Genomic DNA, 21,881 nt, shown 5'->3' on the forward strand with positions numbered 1-21,881 from the left:
TCAAAATATTCTATATCAAATTTATAGGTTAATTTATCCATCCATCCACCCATCCATCCATTTCCTACAGTTTGTCCCTTTTGGGGTTGTGGGGGGTGCTGGAGCCTATCTCAGCTGCATTCGGGCGGAAGGCGAGGTACACCCTGGCCTGGACAAGTCGCATTTATGTAAGCAGGTAGTTTACTGTGATTCATCATGATTAATCCAAATTCAAAAGTGTGATAAATCTGATTAATATAATTCATTTGACAACACTATTTGTTAAAAAGGCCCCAAAAAATTATACATACATTTAAAAACAAATCTTTGTCATAAGTAATTAATATTAACAAATATTTTTTCTTAGGTTATATGGTTTTGCTCTATTTTTCAATTGTTGCTGCTTATATAACATAGGCTGCACATTGCTGAGAATCTTTTAAGTTGCTAGAGACTTCTCCAATCCTTCTAGTGACACTTGCTTTATTAAAATGACTAGCAACAAAACTAGCATCTTTGTCTGGTGTTATTGGAGACTACTTGTGGTTAGAGACTCTTCTGTAACTCGATTTCGGCGACGAACAGTGAGAGAGAGCTGCAGCGAGCCTGATGTCACACTGGTTTCGCGCTTCTGCTCCAACTGTACTTTCATTCCTTGAAAGAGCACCACTGTTCTCTTAATATTTGCACATTTTGTAGATAGCTGTCCGAGCGTATTTCTCAGATACATTAAAGTATGCCCACATCGCACAAATAGTGCCTCCATTCCAGACAATCGCGTGCGTCTTGCTCGTTTCGGCAGTGCTGTTTCGATGATCAAAGTCTGTTTTGGGTGGCAGAATTTTCAGTGCATCACTAGTCAATAATGCGTAAATAATAGTCTACCGTATTTTCCGGGCTATAGAGCGCACCGGTATTTAGGCCGCACCCACCAAATTTTAAAAGAAACAAATAGTTTTACATATAATGGCCGCACCGGAATATAAGTCGCAGATATATACTGGTATGGAAGATATTTGTAAATGTTTATTTACATACCTTAATTGTTTGCAAACGGTGTCTGTCACACGGCAGTAAAACGGCTGATCAAACAAAACAGAAGTCATCATCATGAACCCATTAGCTGCTGAAGCTAGCTCTCCAAACAGCGAAACAAACTCAGTAATACCATGGTGACGTTTTGGAGAATTTACGAAACTGAAACAATACAAAAAGAGTGCTATTGTAATTTAATAATGCTTACACAGACACTTGTGATCCTGTTAGCATAATCGCTAATACTAGCAACGCTAGCTTGTTTTACATTATGACAGCACGTACAAATACGCATGAAAACACTCCTACAGACACACATGGGACGGTTTAGTAAGTAAGACTTGTTTTAGTTATATTGTAAAACTTACAAACGTTGCTTGTAGTGATCAATAGAGAGTCATTTCAAGCAGAAATGCTTTGAACTGTTTTACTTCCGGTTCAAAGCATTAAACAGGAAATATATTTTCAACCCGCAGCACCTGCAGTGAGCGAACTCCTCCAAAAGATGGCACCAGAGCACAAACAATAACACATCTTTTCAGTGTCTGTCGGTGTAATATGAAAACTATTCATTGAGTACAAAACATTATGGTTGTTAGCAAAGAAAAACCCATAAATTAGCTGCACAGTTTTTTAAGGCCTTGGGGCTCAAAGCGGCTTATAATTTGGAAAATATGGTATATATATCCCTTTTATTTTTGCCTGGCGATGCGTCACGATCAATTACATGTCAGGGAAACCCTGGGCCCTCCATAACTTGTTGAACCATCTATAAAAGATACTGAGTGAACGCCGTTGTCTGTCTCACCATCTTTGTCTCTGCGGGGCTGCTAGCTAGCATTATATCCATCCATCCATTTTCTACCGCTTATTCCCTTTGGGGTCGTGGGGGGTGCTGGAGCCTATCTCAGCTACAATCGGGCGGAAGGCGGGGTACACCCTGGACAAGTCGCCCCCTCATCGCAGGGCCAACACAGATAGACAGACAACATTCACACTCACATTTACACACTAGGGCCAATTTAGTGTTGCCAATCAACTTATCCCCAGGTGCATGTCTTTGGAGGTGGGAGGAAGCCGGAGTACCCGGAGGGAACCCACGCAGTCACGGGGAGAACATGCAAACTCCACACAGAAAGATCCCGAGCCCGGGATTGAACCCAAGACTACTCAGGACCTCTGTATTGTGAGGCAGATGCACTAACCCCTCTCCCACCATGCTGCCCTAGCTAGCATTATACCGAAGCGTAAATGTAAGGTTATGTAGTAAAAACAATCTGGATTAGACCCCAAAACTAATCAGTAGCTCCTTTTCTCATTTTGGGCATTTCCTGAAAGTTTCATGAAAATCAGTCCTTAAAATTTTTAAGTTGTATGGCCCCCATGCCGGACTTTGGACACCCTCTGCTCCACACCATGAAATCTTTATGTTGTTTTGCTAAATATACTTAGTAAGTAGTTTAGTTATACAATAAAAGTGACAAAGATGTCAGTTAAAACATGGAGGGTATGGAATGTGTATGTGTGTAAAGAGACATTTTGTGTGTGCGTGTGTGTGTGTGTGTGTGTGTGTGTGTGTCTGTGTGTGCGTGTGTGTGTGTGTGTGTGTGTGTGAGAGTGAGTGGAGGAATCTGCAAGCTCATTGGCTGACAGCTGGCAGACATTTTCCACACTGGTTGGCTAAACCCCGCCCCTCTGCTCCCCATCCCCCTGCCCCCTTCCACTGCCACAGTGAAGCTGACACACGTCCGATGATATCTCAACACTTTATCACGTCAGTTCTAAACTCCACCGTGCACACGCACGCACGCACGCACACACGCACACACACGCACACACACCAACTACACCACAACATGGAGGAGGCTGTGAGGGAGATGATGCAACAGAGAGGAGAAGGAGGGAGGGGCTGAGAAAGTTTCAGGAAATTTAACAAGATGGAGACAGAAAGGAAGAAAGATGGAATAGAGCATGAAAAAGTAAAGTGAGCGCTCTTGATAGTAGTGTATGCAGTGTGTGTGTTGCGTTGCTGTCAAGAGAGTGCGAGCGTGGAGGATGGGCGCTGGCAGCTGAGTGTGAGATGGAAGCAGCAAAGTGATCTCCTGTGACTCCTCTTAGTGTCAACTTCCTGTTGCCAGGAGACATAGACTCTTTCATAACTTTAGGTTTTTTTAACACCAGCATCCATGTTGCCAGCTAGTTGGCCATGTTGGCACACTGAGCTACACTTCAGTTAGCATCCATGAGGGCTAGCACCCTGACTTCAAGTTCAAAGCACTACCAGCTTACAACAGTGCTTCTCAAATAGTGGGGTGGGCCCCCTGAGAGTCAAGGGACTTCCAGGATTAGCATCTTTTTTCATTCTTGAACAATATGGAAGCCTCCAGCAAGGTGGCAGCATTGCTCAAATTAATCAACAGGTTCAACGACCAAGTATATTGTTTGCTCACTATTGGTTGTGCTTGATTGATTGAAACTTTTATTAGTAGATTGCACAGTACAGTACATATTCCGTACAATTGACCACTAAATGGTAACACCCCAATAAGTTTTTGAACTTGTTTAAGTCGGGGTCCACGTAAATCTAAGACATGATCGCATTCATGAAATAAAGATATCCTTTAAAATGTTATAATCATTAGACCAGTACTTCTTATATAGTGGGGCGGCCATGATAAGGTGTCAGGAGGGCGTGAGAAAACAATACACAGTCTTCAGCTTGGTGGCATGTAGAAACTAAGAGTGATTTCATAAATAATATCAAGTTCTCAATTTTATTTCAATTTGTTTGAGGTGTGAAAAACATGATGTCCCTTTAAGGGCCCGGGATGCAATTAATTGAGAAGCACTGCACTGGCTAACAACAACTACTGTATTTTGTAAAAAAAAAAAAAAAAAAAAAAAAAAACTAACTAAGCAGCATCTGTAGAATCGGGCTTCCTCCCCGTTTTGAGGTCAGGGTTCAACTTTTCCACTACAAACAAGTCCGGGATCCACTCAAATATTAACACTGAATTAGTAATACTCATAATTTTTATCATATTCAATAATTATATCTAACCAACTTACAGTTTACAATTTCGTCAAATAATATGAAAGCGTCTGTTTAGGGATATCACGGTGAACGGTATAATGATAAACCGCGGTAAAATTCCAGACGGTTATTAATACTGTTTGGATTCTGATTTATCGAAAAACTGTCATTAATCAATGCATTTTAGGCAACACTGCCCACTTCCTGGAAACGGAATTATATCTAACCAACTTACAGTTTACAATTTCGTCAAATAATATGAAAGCGTCTGTTTAGGGATATAACGGTGAACGGTATAATGATAAACCGCGGTAAAATTCCAGATGGTTATTAATACCGTTTGGATTCTGATTTATCGAAAAACTGTCATTTATCAATGCATTTTAGGCAACACTGCTCACTTCCTGGAAACGGCCGGAGTTGCAGCAGCTCCGGCGTGTGCGCACTAGCCCCGTTTGGCTCGAGAAAACATGGAGGAAAGCAACTACACACACCTTGCTTCGGAGATTTTCCCTTCGAGTAAACAGAGCTGATCGCTTCGTTTCACTTCATTTCACTCGCTTCACTTCCGTAGAGTCTCGGCGTCTGTTTAAAAGCGCACTACTGTGAAAAAATGGCAACAGGTGTGGACAATATTTGAGACAGACACATTTGTCTCACACAAAAAGTATACCACATAGGGGTAAAATATTTGATGTTGCTTTCATTTTGAAAATTCAACACAGCGTCCTTCACTCAGCTGCTGCGACTGAGAGTTACCATGCAGCAGGTGATGTGTAGGGAATGTTGCCACTACTTGTTTAATAAGTCTCACCGTTTGTTTACTTGGATGGTCACGTGTACCTTATTTAATTGCTAACTTTGTCCGTGTTCCAATAACGTCAACTAGCTAAAATGTTTTGTCATCTCACTGAATTGAATGCAGGCTGTGAAGTGACAGCACGCTCGGTTGTCAGTGAGGCACAAAGATTGTATATTAGATGTGTAAGGTATGACTCCCAATTAATTTTTTGGGGGGCCAAACTGTTGCACTGAACAACATAATGTTGTTGGAGAAGAACAAAGCTTGTTTATTTGACTCTATTTTCAACACTGCTTTGTGATTTTATATTGATATGGAAAAAGTAAGCACCATGTTTTTTAACATTACCTGTGGTTTTTCATGTCACAAAGTTATTACGTAAAAAAAAAATGTACGTGACAGAGCATCTTGTTAATGTTTTATGGTCTGTTGTTAATTCCTTTACAACATATTTCTGCTCAAATTTTCAATGGATCTGTCTCGATACAGCATTTTCATACATTTAGTACACAAAATATAGGTAACAAAAAAATAACTCTATCAAAATGTAAAAATAGATATAATGGCGTTATGTAATGACAAAAATCTGACACGTTGATACTATTAATGAACAAATGCACAAATATTTGTCTTTAAATATTTGGATAACATTCATCTATAGCCTTTTTTTATTAGACATTACGAATTACATGATGGCGTTGCGTTCACAACCCACCCCAGCAATGTTTTTCTGTGCCTAACATAATGAATAATCGTGATTTTAATATTGATAAAAATGATTGTGATTATTATTTTAGCCATAATTGTGCAGCCCTATGTGTAAGATTAGATCTCATACATGAACACTGTTTTTATCTATTCGGACAAAAAGTGCAGTTACGTCTTATGGCCATCAGGTGCCCTCTTGCAAAATCCTTACATTTGTTTTTATTTGTTTATCTCTTATGTTCATAAGGTGCCCTCTTTTAACAATTTTCCATTTTTAAAAAATGTATTTCTGGCTCCAGAAAATAAGTTTTAGCTCCCTCCGCGACCCCGAAAGGGACAAGCATATTACTTTGTTTAATGTGTGTGTTGCTTTCATATGCACATTCAATTTATATTTGAGGTACATACAACCGTGTTCTTATTTACAATAATTTTTCTTCTACAAAGGAAATTGTTTTGAATGTGTTTTGTTTTTTTTAATTGCAACTTTTTTTTAAATATTTTAGTATAAGTAAAAAAATTTAAATTTTTGACACATTTATTAATACTGCGATAATAATGATAATCATGATAATTTTGGTCACAATAACCGTGATGAGAAATGTTCATACCGTGACATCCCTACATGTGGTAATCACAAAGATTATGTATTTAACACATAAACCTTAGGCTTAGGTCAGGCTGATTGGAAAAATAAGTACTGTCCAAATATACTCATAAATAACTGATTAAAAATACATTTACCCTATTTTTCGGAGTATAAGTCGCACCGGCCGAAAATGCATAATAAAGAAGGAAACAAACATATATAAGTCGCACTGGAGTATAAGTCGCATTTTTTGGGGAAATTTATTTGATAAAACCCAACACAGAGAATAGACATTTGAAAGGCAAATCCGATTAAATCTTATACGTCTAGTCTCCTACGTGAATGAGCTAAATAATATTATTTGATATTTTACGGTAATGTGTTAATAATTTCACACATAAGTGGCTCCTGAGTATAAGTCGCAACCCCGGCCAAACTATGAAAACAACTGCGACTTATAGTCCGAAAAATACGGTACATACAATTATGTAATGTTAAAATAAGTAAACTAAATTCATATTAAATAATAAAAAATATGTCAATATTGTCAATAAAATGTAGGTGCAAATAGAAATACAGCTTTGCCACGTTAATCATAATTTTAGCGCTTACGACTGACTTTGACTTTAGCTCAAGACTTCTTCTGTTTGAGATTGTCAATACTGCTACAAGTGGTGGGAAAGTGTATTACAACGGAGTACCGCTGCGACCCATATGGGCCACAGCTGAGAAACACATATTTTTTGACGGCCTAACAGTGGGTCCTGGTCCTATGATTAAGGAACGCTGCCCTAGAATATACATTACACAGAAGGACTGGCATGCTAGTACTCCAGTGAGGCCCAGCATCACAAGTTAGCTTCAGATGCTACATTGTAGCGGTGACAAAATAGTTCTGCTTCTTTATCAGAACACGCTACACGGCGGCTGTGATAAAAGTGAAACCTTGTTTGTTGTGACGCCTATTGTGCGCCCATTTTGAGGAATGTTGACAGGAATCCGGTTGGCGTGCCTTGCAGAGCGAGATGCAGGAGTAGAAGGAGGAAGAAGGACAGTTAGGAGGTAATAAATAGTCAACATATGGTCACCGGATCCTCCCCCTCCTCCCTTGTGCTCATGTCTGATGCTAAACTCAGACTGTTAGCCGACACCCGCTAGCACGCCTTCAAAAAAAAAAAAAGACACCAACATGGATGTAACGTGGAGAAATGAGAAGGGTTTTTACGTCTGGGATGTTGACTTTAAACAGCAGGTGTCACTTTTGACGGTTTGCGTCGTTGCGAGAGCTGGCTAATCAAGCTGCGAGATGCTAGCTAGTCGACTAAATGTGACTTGAAGTGTACAATCCATCCCCTGAAAACCTGCTGGACTGCTTAGCTGTCAAGTGTTACATCCTCACACAGGTGCATCACACCAGGAACTCCTCGCCGTGAGTGACGGCCCGGAGCAGATGTGGTTGTCTTGCATCCTTTTGATCACGACAAGCAGAGTCATTATTAACCGTGTTAACGTTCAAACTTAGAAATTAGGTCAAAGGTAACAGTAGAGGATTGTAGGATGACTTTGACTGCTGCATCCATCTTTCATTTCCATCTAAGAAGCCCTCCATCCTTCCTTCCTCCTCCTCCTCCTCCTCCTCTTGCAACCATCTGTTGCTGTTCGTTTTTAGCCGGCTGTAAAAACTGCTGCCCGAGCACTTCATCAGCCAATAGTGATACTTCTGTGTGTGTGTGTGTGTGTGTGCACATGAGATGTTAATGTAAAACAAAATCATGCATCGACACAGCAGTGTGTTTGTGTGTGCATGCATCTGCCACTATACCTTTTAATGATACAAGCAGGTCATTGATAACACACACGCAGGGACGGGTGTCAGCAGTCATTGTCATCCTTTACTTTCCTAAAAAAAAAACAGGAAGTAAACTGATGAATTAAATCATACAAACTGAATGTGTGTGTTGTTGTGTTTCTTTACTGTAAGGACACTTTGTTGAGGAGTCCACACAAGAAAGGTGTGTTCTCAATTGCAATGTTTTTATAGTTTAACTTAAAAAAACAAACTTTCAGACTTTTTCTAACTGATTCACTCACACACACACACACACACACACACACACACACACACACACACACACACACACACACACACACACCAAGTTGGATGAGGAAGTGGCCAGCTCTGGAGAGCGTCTTCCTGTGGGGGAAGCTTAACAGGAAACGGTCATCATTTCTTCTCCTTCACCATCATGGTCCCTCCTCATCTCTTCAAAAACTTTGTGTGTGTGCGTTGGGTCAGTGGACAGGTGTGTTGGCACTATGGGGGACACGTTGTAAACTCTCCCCCCTAGTCCAGTGGGCGGTGGGCCAAGATGCCTCTTTAGGACAGGGGTCACGCGGGCGCCACAAATACATGATGCTGCTGCGACCTCCGTTTGTACTCTCATGACTTTAACGTGTCCCTGGCCGTGATGACGTCGTAAAAATTCTTTTTTCTTAGTGGTTTCCTTTTAAAAATGAGTGACAAGCTACGGGCGCCATCTTGTGGCTATCATGTGACATTGTTTTACTTTTTGGTGCGTTTCAGCAGCAGCCATGGAGGACGCCACAGAGGAGTTGCAGGAAGTGGAAGGAGCCAGCCCGATGATGAATGGTGAGGAGGCGGACTTTAAAGAGGACACGCCTCAGAGTGGCACTACAGGTGTGTTCGTGTAAGGGTCTTAAGAGTGATTTAAGGTGTATTAACGTGACCCCGCACACTAGATGAACCCGACGCAGCCACCAACGAGACGCTACAGAGTGGCGATCAAGGTGGCGGCAGCGGGGGAGGAGACTTGTCCTCCATCAACGCCATGATGTCAGCGGTAATGACAGCAACGGGGTCCATTAACGGTGAAGGAGAAGCAGGAAGTGACGCCACCTCTGGCCCCTCCCCAAGGTAGCAGCATGGCCGACGTGCCACCATTACGTTTGTGTTTACGCAAAGTTGAATAAACACTGATGATGATGATGTGCTTGAAGCCCCTCCCCTAACAAGGCCCAGAGAGCGCCACCCGGCCGCAACATACGACGCATCCAGGTAAGCAAAGGCCCCGCCCCCATCTTCCAGGTCAAGGCCGTCAATCCCATCCTGCTGACTCGTCCGTTTTGTCCGCAGCAGGACGTCAAAGAAGACCACTCGACTCACGTGTGTCCACTGTGCGACAAGAGCTGTCAGAGTCAGCATCAGCTGACCATGCACATCAGACAGGTGAGCAGTTACTTCGTTACTTCAACTTCATGCCGGAATTGCCGCCATTGACGATAACCGTGGACTTTTTCTGCCCGCAGCACAACACCGACGTGGGGGCGACGGACCACTCGTGCAGCATTTGCGGCAAATGTCTGAGCTCGGCGTCGTCGTTGGACCGACACATGCTGGTGCACAGTGGCGAGCGACCATACAAGTGCAACGTCTGCGGACAGACCTTCACCACCAACGGGAACATGCACAGGTATGTGCACGCTCTCCTGCCTTTTCACCATAAACTCCTCTTCGAGCCAGGAGGAGTTACAAAGTAACACACACCCAAAACACACAATGCCTCAGTGACAGGAAGTTGGCCATTAACCCGTTCTCCAGTCGACCATGATGGGAGAACGACTCCACTGGTCCTGTGTGTTTGTGTGGGGGGGTGTTCAGGAAGTGGTACTTCAAACCATCCAACCCCCCACTCTATCTCTCACTCTTACACACACGCACACAGGGATACGCCCATCATTTATCAGTTAAAGCCAGCCTCAAACATGACAAAACGACGGTCCCTGCAGCGTGTGCGTGTGTACTTGTGTGTTTTTGCGTTTAAACATTTGTTGGCATACGGATGTTTTCTATCCGGTGTGAACAGTCGCTGCCGCCAACGTGGTAAAACACAGGTGTCAAACTCAACAATGACACCTGATTGAGCTTCCAGAATATTATTATAAAATCTATGAATGTTGTTTTTATGGGGTATTATTGTAAAAGGAAAAATGGTAACACATTTTTTTATGGTAGACTGGCAGCTCAACTCAGAATAAAAAAAACAAAACTGTGGTACCAGGGTTTCCTGTGGATTTCCAAGATACCCGTGGCAGTGGGTGCTTGGTCAGCTTGACGTCATCATATAATTTGCATAGTTTGCTATGATTTTCTTTAAAAAGGCTAAAACATGTATACATACATTCAAAAACAAATCTGTTATTAATTATAATTCATGTATACTTTTTTCTTTCGTTTTGCTATATTTTCAGTTGTTGGTGTTTATTATTGTACAATGGACTTTTGAGAGTTTTCTTTAATGAAAACAACTAGCAACAAATTTAGCATCTTTTTTTGGTGTTATTATAGACTGTACTCATGTTTAGAGACTCCTCAATGTCCCTGACGATAGAGGTGCAGCGAGCATGACGTCACATTTGTTTTGCGCTGCTGCTCAGTTGGACTTTCTCTACTTAAAAACCGCCATTGTCCTCTTAATATTTGCACATTTTGTAGATCGCTGTCCGCTGTTATATCTGACATACATTAAAGTTACGTCCACATCGCAGACATGCTGACTATGCTCCAGACAATCCCGTGTTTATTACTTCATCACATCATCCAGTTTCAACAGCGCTGTTTTCAGTGATCAAAGTTTTGGCAGCAGAATTTTGGTGCATAAATAGAGCGCAAATGGCTATATATACTGTATATCCATTCACACTGTAACGACCTGGTGTAGGTAATGTTTTATGTTCTTGTGGTTTTGATTTGGTGTTAATTTTTCCCATGTTTGCAAACACACCGCCTGGGCCTGAAAGCGGATTGATGGAAAATGAGGAAGTGTTGTGTGTCCGGGGAAGCACAGAGACAAAAGTGTTTGAACGGGAGGTAAAACCTATTGGAAGTAGGACTGTGTGTGACTTCTTCTGGAGGCTAAAATACATTATATTAATTTTTTTTTTTACATAAAAACCTTCATTTTTTTAAGGTGTGGCGGCTATGATTTTGCTGTGGCGGGCAGTCAATTACATCACATGGAAACCCTGGGTACTGTTTTTCCATTTACAGTAATATGTTGTAAAAAACACCATAAATTATTCTGGCAACTAAGCTGCCAGTTTTTTCCATAAAAACAGTGATACAGATTTTCCATTTGTGGTAATATGTTGTTAAAAACACTGTATATTTTGGCAGTAAAATTCTGATGACAGAGAAGTCAGTTTTTTTTACTGTAAGTTCTATTGATATTTTTTCACTGTGTACGTAAAAAATAAATTTTAAGTAGAAAAATTCATATTATTCGCTGTTAATAGCGACCCCCTGTAGGCAGCTATAACTGCAATGTGGCCCGCAATGAAAACTATGGTTAGTTTTGTGAGGTTGAAAGGACAGGAAAGTCTATGAATAGAAACCAAGTGATAGATGCTCTTATAGCATCATCACTTACAGCAGTGGTGTCCAAACCAAGTGCGCACACAGTATAGAAAAACTGCAGGACGGTCATACCACTTTGATACAATTTGTGCATAATGATACTAAACCCAATCCAAACTGGCCCCTGGGCCACACGTTGGACACCAGTTTTACTTTACACCACCTCACTATGAATCAAGGTAGTACACTTGTTGTACACCAGAGGATGCTGAAGATTGGTCATGTAGCATTAAGGACTTTTTCATTCAAATGAGTCTGTGAACTTCATCTTTTTACTTCCTCTGTCAACACAGGAAGTTGTTTACTTACACGTAGACAGTTTTAAAATTATATCATAATGTAACAGCTGCACACAGTCAGCATGCCACCTCGTCCTCTGATTGGTCAATGGAGGAGTAAGAGAACAATTTAGGAACGTTCTCCCCACACCCCCACCTGATTGGTGAATAAAGTACTTCCTGTCAGTCGGTGTCACATTTGATGACTGCTTGTCACAGGACCCTTTTACGGGCGTCATGTTTGCTGCCCGTGGGCTTCTATTAATAGACACTGGCCTGTCCCCTCACCTCCTTTTTTAGCTTCTTTGTTCCTATTTCTTTACCCACAACCTCCCACATAAAGTTCATCAGTGATTTGTTAAAGTGGAGCACTGACTAATTAACTGTCTAATGAATAAAGTCTGATAAGTTGCACAATGGCACCTCTCTACAGACACATGAAGATCCATGAGAAAGACCCGGCCAGCGGCCTGCTCCCAGTCAGTCCCCCCTCACCTACCAAGCGGCGGAGGCCATCCATGAAGAGGAGACAAGGCATGGAGGACGAGAGTGGAGACGAGCCACCCTCCAAGAAGGTTACCCGCACACTTTCCCACAGTTGTTCAAGTTAAGCATGTAGGAGGTGGAGCTAAATGATGATGTCATACAGGTGATGGAGGACTCCGCCTTTGAGGAGTCCCCAGTGGCGACGACTGCGGCAGCAACACCGGGTGCCCGGGGCGTGGACGAGGAGCTTCTCCCCTGTCCTATCTGCTTCAAGACCTGCAGCAGCAGACTTGAGCTGGACACACACATGGACACACACCCCGACACCACACTGAGGTACACACACAACGCAGGGTTCTCGACAGCCAATAGTAGTCAAGCCCCCATGAAGATAGTCTGGGCTCCATGAAGACAGTAAATGTATCCATCTGTTGGGGTCAGGCAATGAGGGAAGGGGGAGGACCAACAGGATGGATGGGTGAGGTGGGGGTTGATCTTTCATGGTCCACTGGACCTAGTTGCCGTGACGACTCCTCTATCCCCCTCCTTCTCAAATGGCAACAAGGACAGTAGTCTGTCACCATAGCAACACAACAGTCAACACAAGTTTCAGCGAGTAAGGATGAGGAGCAAGACGATGAAAAGCAGGAAGTAGAAAGAAAGACGTCAGCAGGTGGCGCTAAGCACCCAGTGGAGGGTGTCAAGAATATTTAGCAGTAAATCCTCACTAATCAGTCCATAAGAGGATCCAGTGTGGGAGGAGTGTGGGGGTCACGTGGTTCAGGGTCCTTTTGGTTGACTGAAGTTTTCCTTGGATATGTAGAAGCATAAAGTGAGTGTGTCTTAATGAGAAACATCTACAACTACTGACAAGTGTGATTGTAACCACTTGCACAGTAATTTACAGTCGACTAGTTATCCATGCTCAAAGAGAACTATCGCCACCTAGCGGTCATGTTAAAAACAGTTCCATTAAAAGCACATCTTCAAGCTAGAAACTCTCAAGAGAAGTTCACGTTTGAAAATATGTCCTTGTTCTGTTTCCAGGTGTGACTTCTGCTGCCTTTCTTTCCGAACCCACCGCGGATTGTTGCGTCACAACGCAGGCGTCCACAAGATCCTTCCCCAAGACCCCAACGGCCGCCCCTTCATCCAAAACAATCCCTCCATCCCCAGCGGCTTTAATGACCTGGCCTTCATTGATTTCTCCTGCAAGAAGTTTGCTCACATTGCACAGGTAACCCCCCGCCACCGTATTTGATAAGGTCACTTCCTGTGTGTGAATCTCGGCTGAGTCCTCACCTTGTGGCCTTGGTCAGGTCTGGTGCGAGACGAACCTTCGCCGCTGCGTCAGTAAGTTCCATCGCTTCGTGTGTGAGTGCTGCGACAAGGCTTTTCCACTGCGCTCAGCCATGGAGCTCCACAAAAGCACCATCCACGTAGACACACCCAATAATGCTACCGAACACGAGGCTGCAAAGAGGAAAGAAGAGACCGCTACCCAAGAAAATGACGTCAAGGAACGTCAGAATGACTCCAAGAATGGTCTTTTTTCCAGGCAGTCTAATTTCTTGGAGGCACTGGGTCTCAAGCACATCTCTGAGGTACCGTGTCTTTTTGACGGTAAACCAAGCGGTTCTAAGTTCAAACAGATGAAACAAAGACTTCTGCTTCTTTTTACTCTTAGGTCAAGTTCGGACCCACAGATGATGAGATCCACCAGGCCCACTTGGACAGCATCAAGGTGATCCATGTGGAGCAACTGAGCTCCAGCCTGCCACAGGACCACGCCTACCTGGCAGGAGGTCTAGGTCTGACTCTGGGAGTGGGCGGGCTGACGGCACTCAGCATCCCCCTGCTGGACCAGTCAGGCACTGCATCCACTCTGCAAGGTCTTTCCCAGCGGGACGCCCTCAGCTTGCTGTCCTTGCAGCCCTTCCAGGCAAGCTTCCGCATGCAGCCTGATGGTGCTAACACCGCTGCTGGTGCAGCAACATCTGGCGTCAAACCTGGCGAGGTTGGCGGGATAATGGAGCTGGCAGACATACAGCAGATGCTGAAAGTGGCCACTACATCCCCCAATCAGATGGGACTGAGCTTCCCCACACTGGCTAAAGCTGCAGGGTTCACTGGAGGACAAGGTGTGTGTGGCCTCGGAGGACATTGTGTTGTTTAAAACGTTTGCGTCTCTTAACGAAAAGTTTTTTTTCTTCCGTGTAGGTCAAGTCCAAAACCAAAAGGCAATGCCTCCGTTGAAACCCAAACCTCCAATCACACCTCGCACAAGCCTTACTGCAACAACGCCGCCGCCCCTCCAGAGTTCCCAGCAGGCTTCGCTGGGCTGCATCAGTCCCAGCCTGCCACCCCCGACCCCCACCCTTTTCAAAACGCCCTCCTCTTCCTCTTCGTCCTCCTCATCAGCAGGTGGCGGCCACTCGGAAGCTGAGTGTCCTCTGTCTGATTCACCGCCTGCAGCCACCACCGCTGTGCATGAAGAGGAGGGGCTTAGCCGGAAGAAACCAGGAAGCAAAGCGGTTGACGAGAGCGGTGTCGCCAATGCTGGCTCGGCCAAAGGCTCCTTCCCGTGTCGCTTCTGTGACCAGGTGTTTTCCTTTTCGGGTGTCCTGCAAGCTCACATGCGCTTCCACCTGGGCATCCTGCCTCACCAGTGCAACATCTGCGATTACGTGGCCCCCGACAAGGCCACACTCATAAGACACTTGCGCACGCACAGCGGCGAGCGTCCGTACATTTGCCGTGTCTGCCACTACCCCTTCACTGTCAAGGCCAACTGTGAGCGCCACCTCAGGAAGAAGCACGCCAAGACGTCCAGGAAGGACATAGAGAAAAACATTAAGTGTGTCTTTTCAACCACGCTAAACGCCACCACCGCTCTTGCCACCGGTACCACCACCGTTGATCCTGGTACAGGAAGTACCGGAGCAGAGACGGTGTGTCGGTTTTGCGGTGAGGACCTGAAGACGTATCGGGCACTGCAAATCCACTTGCGCACACATAATGGCTGTCAGAGGAAGCCATTTGAGTGCCGACGCTGCGGCGCTGCCTTCCTGGCAAAGCGAAACTGCATCCACCACCTGCTCAAGCAGCACCCTGAGGTGCAGGAGCGTGAGATTGAGGAGCACATTGCTACGCTTCAGCCGGCTGCCTCTGTCACCTTTGTTCGCACAGCCCCCAACAGACTGAGTCAGCCACCCATGCAGGCAATCAAGTTGGAAGGAATGACTAACCCCATTTATCACGAAGAACTGGACCAGCCTCTGGACTTCTCTGCCAAAGGTCGCGGAGGCCTTGTGGCGTCTCCTGGAGTCAAAATGGAGAGTCTCTCCCCTAGTCTAGACTGCCCTGCCCTAGACGAGCCCATTGACCTGTCCATACCCAGCAAGAGGCAGAAGCGGGAAGCCACCATTATCAGTGAGAAGCGGGAGATCAAGATGGAGCAAAATGGCAGTAACATCATCGAGCAGCACATTGTTGCCAAAGAAGACAAGATGGCGGCCACACTGCCTGTGGGCTGCTACCAGTTCACTCCTGGATCCACACCTCCCCCTACCTCCCTCGCCAACCTCAGCACATCTACAAGACCTCAGCGCCTCAAGCCCCTCCTTCCTAAGCCCGTTTCCTCGTCCTCAGCTCCTCCGACCGCCCTGAAAGAGCTTCCGCCTCTGGCGTCCATAGCTCAGATCATCCACTCAGTGTCCGCCGCGCCGGACCTGTTGAAGAGGGAGGTGGCCACGCTAGAGGGAAAACCTCAGCCGGCTTCTGATTTAACCTCAGACCTACCGGGAAGTTCCGCCCTGCAGGAGCCACCAAGTGATGACAGCAGCAGGTGAGAAAGCGACTCCCAGCATCATCCAGCTTCATGTCGCACATGAATACTCATGTTTGTTTTGATGGTTCTGTCTAACAGGAAGAGAACTAGGAAGAAGACCGCAACCCTCGCCATCAAGGACCAGAGTGTCCTGAGCAGCGCTGTCGACCTTGAGTCCAGCGGCGAGTTTGCCAGCGTGGAAAAGATGCTCGCCACTACGGACACCAACAAGTTCAGTACCTACCTGCAGACCGGGGCGGGCGACCTCACATCAAAGAAAGGTCACACAGAGCAAAGGTTCAAACACACACTCTCACACACACTTGAGACTTGACAATTATCTCTGTGAGCAGATGGTGAGAGAGCAGGAGGAGGCGGGGACAAGGACAGCGGCCCGAGAGAGGAAGCGAAGACATCTGTGTTGCTTCCTCAATCAAAAGGGAAGAAGAACGCGTACTCCAACTCTGTCCAGAAGATGACTTGTCCTTTCTGTCCTCGAGTCTTCCCCTGGGCCAGCTCCCTGCAGAGACACATGTTGACGCACACTGGTAACGCTTGCTTCGCTACAACTCTGTGTTAGCCACCATCTTGCTGTGCTCTGTCTGACCTAAAGTGTGCATCCACTTAAGGCCAGAAGCCCTTCCCGTGTCCACGCTGCGATGCATTCTTCTCCACCAAGTCCAACTGTGAGCGCCACCTTCTGAGGAAGCACGGTGTTACCAACAGAACACTGCGACGCAACGGTGCCGTCATCAAAAAAGAAGGCGACGAAGGCTCACAAGAGAGCGCGGGTAAGAAAGACGCTCGTCAGACATGATATTGTGCCGGCTCTGACTCTGCTTCCTGTTACCCACAGAGAGTCAGTCCGAGACAGAGCAGCTTGCAACAGAACCACAGAGCGCTGATGAGCCTTCGGCCTTTGATGCCGACCCTTCCACTGACCTTAAAGACACTCCCTCAGAGTCGCAGGGGGAGGAATCGACTCCTACCAGCCCCACCCACAGGCCCAGCCCAGGTAAGCCCCCACCCCTAACACATGCCAATTAAGAACACACTCATTAGTTGATGATGTCATTATGAATGTGCGTTACCAGGGTCCAGTCCTGCTCAGCAAGTAGAACCACAATCTCCTAAACAGCCAGATCAACAGGGGGCAGCGGAGACAGAAACTAAACTAGCTCCCGGTGCCAAGGTAACAAGTCACTTTCTTATACATATTATCTTTATTTGTTAATTTATGACTAAATCAATTTATATTCATCTATCATTAGATGGAGAATGCTGACGATGACGACTGTCACAGCAACAAAAGTTTGGACTTCAACTTCGGCAGGAAGCTCATCGATTTCAAGCTGTCTAGCTCCGCCCCTTCTACAGAGAGTCCACAGGAGGTGACAGATAAGGACAACACCAACAGCGTCAACGCTTCCTCGGCTTGCACCACCCCCGCCGCCAAGCCTCAGCCTGAGTACAAGCACGTGTGTCGCGTGTGCAAGAAGAGTTTCCGCTACGCCACCACCCTCGCTCGCCACGAGAGGGCGCACCTGAACGAGGAGACACCGGCAAAGGCTATGTCGCCGCAGAAAGAGGAGGAGGTAGAGAGTGATGTCGCCAAAGAGCCAGAAGAGGAGAAAGATGAGGGGCCTAAGAAGGAGGTGGAGCCTGATGAGGGCGGCGGTGGGAGCGAAGCAGGCGAGAGCAGCGAGTCGGAGGACGAGGACAAGGAAAAGGAGGAACGCAGCGACGAGGAGGAGCCAAAGAGCAGAGAGGGTGGAGATGCGTCGGGAGGTCGCGTGGACAAACGCAAGAAGATCTGCAACGTGTGCGCCAAACGCTTCTGGTCTCTGCAGGACCTGACCCGACACATGAGGTCACACACAGGTAGGCCCCACCCACTCGCTATCGCTTCCTTCTCTTGACGTCAGCTGACTCCCCCGCTCGTTGTCGCGCAGGCGAGCGGCCGTATCGCTGTCAGACGTGCGATCGCACCTTCACACTCAAGCACAGCCTGGTCCGCCACCAGCGCATCCACTCCAAGAGCCGCGATGCAGACGGCGCCAGTGAGGACGGCGACTCCTGCGCCGCCACGCCCACCTCCACCTGCCCGCCCTCGGAGAACGAGAGCGAGAGCGCCAAGGACTTAGAGGAGGTGGACGCTGCCGAACTGGAGGGAGGATCTGATCCTGAACCAGTCGAGGCCTTGTCCGCTGCTTCTGAGGAGGCGGCTGGACGATGTGCAAACCCCCAGGATGCCGCCGACAATGAGAGGAGTGATGCGGCTGCTCAAGACCCTTCCAAAGACCCGCCTCCAGCCTCGGGCTCTGCCCCTGCTGAGGCCATCATCCAGGACCTGCTGGAGATTCGTGTCCCATCCCCCATGGATCAGATGCTGCCCAATGGGGAGCCCGCATTGGTGGGTGTGGACTGAGTATGCCGAACCTTTGAGAAGCCTTGAAGTGCCTTACTACTCGTCCATCTTCATCACTGAGGAGGATGATGATGACGTCCTTTTTATAGCTTTTAAACTGTTTTTGTTTTGGAAGATCAAGATGGCCGACGGCTGTGTGTCTCACGGCACGTGCATGCGCAAAGAGACGCATCTTGTAACTGGAAAAGATGGCGGACAGATTTGCCGCCACCTCTCTGCTTGTGTGTGGCGGAGCGGAGGCTCACACTTTAGCGAACTTCTCAGTTTATTCCAACGTGCACAACGTTGCACGGGGGAGACTTTTCTCAGTTTTTGGGTGACTTTTTGGTGTCGGGAGGGAATTTTTCTGGGTTTATTTTCTAAATATATATATACATACATACACACATACATATATATATATATATGTATATATATATATATATGTATGTGTGTGTGTGTAAGTGAACAAATCAAATTTAGTTAAATGTGTGCGTGCGTGCGCATGTGCGTATTCTTGTCGGCTTTCTTCTGGTGCCTCGGCCTCGCTCGCACTGACCCGGGTCCAATTTACCTCAACACGTCAATCATGTCTTCCTGCGAGCCAGCATGGCTAAGTGTTCGCTCGGCCGCTGAGCTCGCAGCTAAGCACAGCTAGCTTGTCAGTCGGTCCCTGCTAGCCTGCTTTGTGCAATTAGCCTTAACGCACAAGAAATAGCGATTAGCTTTTGGCTTAGCATCACCTCAGCTTCTTAAGGGCTGAAACTACTTAGCTACAGCTATTAGCCTGTGTCTATCAAGGGCTAACATATCAGTTCGGTCATGACGTTATTAGCCTTAGCTCAGTTATGAAGTCATGGGGTAAAAAGCACACTTTTGGCGAGTGGACCAGACCAGCTAACAAGCTAACACGTTGAATAGCTTCTAGCTAACCACAGGCTACGCTGGCCTGCTGTAAGTATTAGCACGTGACATTTGACCCAATTTAACACGCTCCCCCCCCCCGATTAATTTCTTCTTTCATGCGAGCTCAAAGAACGTTAATACATTAAATACTAACGTGTTTTGTTTTATTATAAATGGCGTCAGAGACAATCAAGTTGAGAAAAGAAAGATAGCTGGGATGAAAGTACAACACTATGTTGTGTCACTGGATTCATAGCAGCCACGTTGCTTTTTTTTTTTGCTTGGGGGCGGGGTCTTTTTTTTCCGTTTTTCACATCAACCAACCTCAAAATAGAATTTAAAAAAAAAACCTCAGCAATAACATTAATCTAACTGAATTGGTCTGACTGGACACTAACTCTAATACTGCTAGTACTTATCACCAAAATGGTTCCCGAGCGCGGCCTCCGCTGCTGCTCACTGCTCCCCTCAACCCCCAGGAGGTGGAACAAGGGGATGGGTCAAATGCAGAGGGTAATTTCACCGCACCTAGTGTGTGTGTGTGTGACTATCAGTGGTACTTTAACTTTAAGTACTACTGCTAGTACTTACATACTAGTACAAGTGCTAGTATTTAAATACTAGTACTACTGCTAGTACTTACATACTTGTACTACTACTAGAATTTAAATGCTAGTACTACTGCTAGTACTTACATACTAGTACTACTGCTAGTATTTAAATACTAGTACTACTTCTAGTACTTACATACTAGTACTACTGCTAGTACTTACATACTAGTACTACTGCTAGTATTTAACTAGTACTACTGCTAGTACTTACATACTAGTACTAATGCTAGTACTTACATACTAGTACTACTGCTAGTACTTACATACTAGTACTACTGCTAGTATATAAATTACTAGTACTACTGCTCGTATTTAAATATTAGTACTACTGCTAGTACTTACATACTAGTACTACTGCTAGTATATAAATTACTAGTACTACTGCTCGTATTTAAATATTAGTACTACTGCTAGTACTTACATACTAGTACTACTGCTCGTATTTAAATACTAGTACTACTGCTAGTACTTACATATTAGTACTACTGCTCGTATTTAAATACTAGTACTACTGCTAGTATTTAAATACTAGTACTACTGCTAGTACTTACATACTAGTACTACTGCTAGTATTTAACTAGTACTACTGCTAGTACTTACATACTAGTACTAATGCTAGTACTTACATACTAGTACTACTGCTAGTACTTACATACTAGTACTACTGCTAGTATTTAAATACTAGTACTACTGCTAGTACTTAAATACTAGTACTACTGCGTGTACTAACAATGCTACTACGGCAGCCATTTTGTCCAAACATGTCACAATCAGAATTCATCCTGCAGCACTTTGACTTATCTGTATGGGGGGGCTTCTTATCATCTCATTTAGTTTTGTTTTCAGTGACAAAGTGTTGAGTGGATTCTTTAAGTTATTTCAAAAACAAATCTAGAACTATGGAGATTTTGCGAGTGCTAATAATTAGCATCAGGCTAACAACCCCTCGCTAGTGTTCCCGCGCAAACAGCAGGGGTCGCCGCTTTTGTCGTTCGAAGTAAATTCTGGTTCTGTTCATCAAATTGTTTAAAGTTTAAATAAAATGTTAGCTTTTGTCAAGTTAAAGGACAAGGAACGAGTTAACTGTAATGCTCACCAGTCAAGGGACTGTCCTTTTTTCCCTAGCGAGCTCGCTTAATTTGGCTTAGTTAAAGCCGTGAGCCCCGCCCCTTTTCAACATGACGTATGAACTTCTGTGTGAATCCTGGACTTCCGCGTTGATTGTTTTCTTTCTTCTTTTTTTTTTTATATATGGAAATGTATTTATTTGGAGCCCAGGTGTGTGTGCGTGCGCCACCTGACGACGAGAAGCCATGTTTGAAAAGACAAAAAAAAAAAAAAAAAAAGAATCTCACGTTGATGGTTGGCGTGATGACGTCACTGTGTCGCGAGCACGCGCAGCTGGCCGGGCTGCAAACGAGCAATAAGAATCCAAAAGAGGAAAAAAAAAAAAAAAAGAAGCTTTAATTAAATCCATTAAAGTCCATTTTTTGTTGCTTCTTTTTCTTCATCAACTTTAAAATGTTTAAAAACTGTGAAATTATTTTTTTGTTCTCTTCCGGGTGACTTTTAGAATAGTTTTGCATGTTAATCAAACGTGTTCAAAAAGGTTGTTGATTTCGTTCCACACACACGTCTAATAAATAAAGTATGATTTTGCTCTCAGGGTTGTTGACACTTTCTAACAAAGTTGTTTAGTTTTCCTGAGCTGCAAACTGTTAACGATTTCATTTCATGTTCTGTCAATCACTACACAAGCACTTGACTGTGAACACACACACAC

General features: G+C 45.0%; 2 protein-coding genes across 6 annotated transcripts in view; one reads left to right on the plus strand and one right to left on the minus strand.

Annotated features, from left to right (window-relative positions):
• Positions 1-8,094, minus strand: part of nrn1a (neuritin 1a) — a 69,418-nt gene extending 61,324 nt beyond the window's left edge. For both annotated transcript variants that reach the window (XM_061965016.2, XM_061965015.2), the window contains exon 1: positions 7,970-8,094. The gene's annotated coding sequence lies outside the window, so the exon portion shown is untranslated. The remainder of the gene's footprint in view (positions 1-7,969) is intronic.
• rreb1a (ras responsive element binding protein 1a) overlaps positions 1-21,761 on the plus strand; it is a 37,280-nt gene extending 15,519 nt beyond the window's left edge. For 2 of the 4 annotated variants that reach the window (XM_061965010.2, XM_061965008.2), the window contains 18 exons: positions 8,732-8,845; positions 8,908-9,082; positions 9,166-9,223; positions 9,302-9,394; positions 9,475-9,638; positions 12,293-12,434; positions 12,509-12,681; positions 13,393-13,582; positions 13,665-13,949; positions 14,033-14,486; positions 14,566-16,192; positions 16,274-16,455; positions 16,528-16,722; positions 16,804-16,965; positions 17,031-17,189; positions 17,269-17,366; positions 17,446-18,055; positions 18,127-21,761. In XM_061965010.2, coding sequence (XP_061820994.1) covers positions 8,740-8,845; positions 8,908-9,082; positions 9,166-9,223; positions 9,302-9,394; positions 9,475-9,638; positions 12,293-12,434; positions 12,509-12,681; positions 13,393-13,582; positions 13,665-13,949; positions 14,033-14,486; positions 14,566-16,192; positions 16,274-16,455; positions 16,528-16,722; positions 16,804-16,965; positions 17,031-17,189; positions 17,269-17,366; positions 17,446-18,055; positions 18,127-18,602 — 5,349 coding nt within the window. In that variant the 5' untranslated portion in view covers positions 8,732-8,739 and the 3' untranslated portion in view covers positions 18,603-21,761. The remainder of the gene's footprint in view (positions 1-8,731; positions 8,846-8,907; positions 9,083-9,165; positions 9,224-9,301; positions 9,395-9,474; positions 9,639-12,292; positions 12,435-12,508; positions 12,682-13,392; positions 13,583-13,664; positions 13,950-14,032; positions 14,487-14,565; positions 16,193-16,273; positions 16,456-16,527; positions 16,723-16,803; positions 16,966-17,030; positions 17,190-17,268; positions 17,367-17,445; positions 18,056-18,126) is intronic. The other 2 variants (XM_061965011.2, XM_061965009.2) reach the window with 2 other exon arrangements.
• Positions 21,762-21,881: the final 120 nt, after the last annotated feature.

The sequence above is a fragment of the Nerophis lumbriciformis genome, linkage group LG07 (genome assembly GCF_033978685.3).
Source record: "Nerophis lumbriciformis linkage group LG07, RoL_Nlum_v2.1, whole genome shotgun sequence".
Classification (NCBI taxonomy): Eukaryota; Metazoa; Chordata; class Actinopteri; order Syngnathiformes; family Syngnathidae; genus Nerophis; species Nerophis lumbriciformis.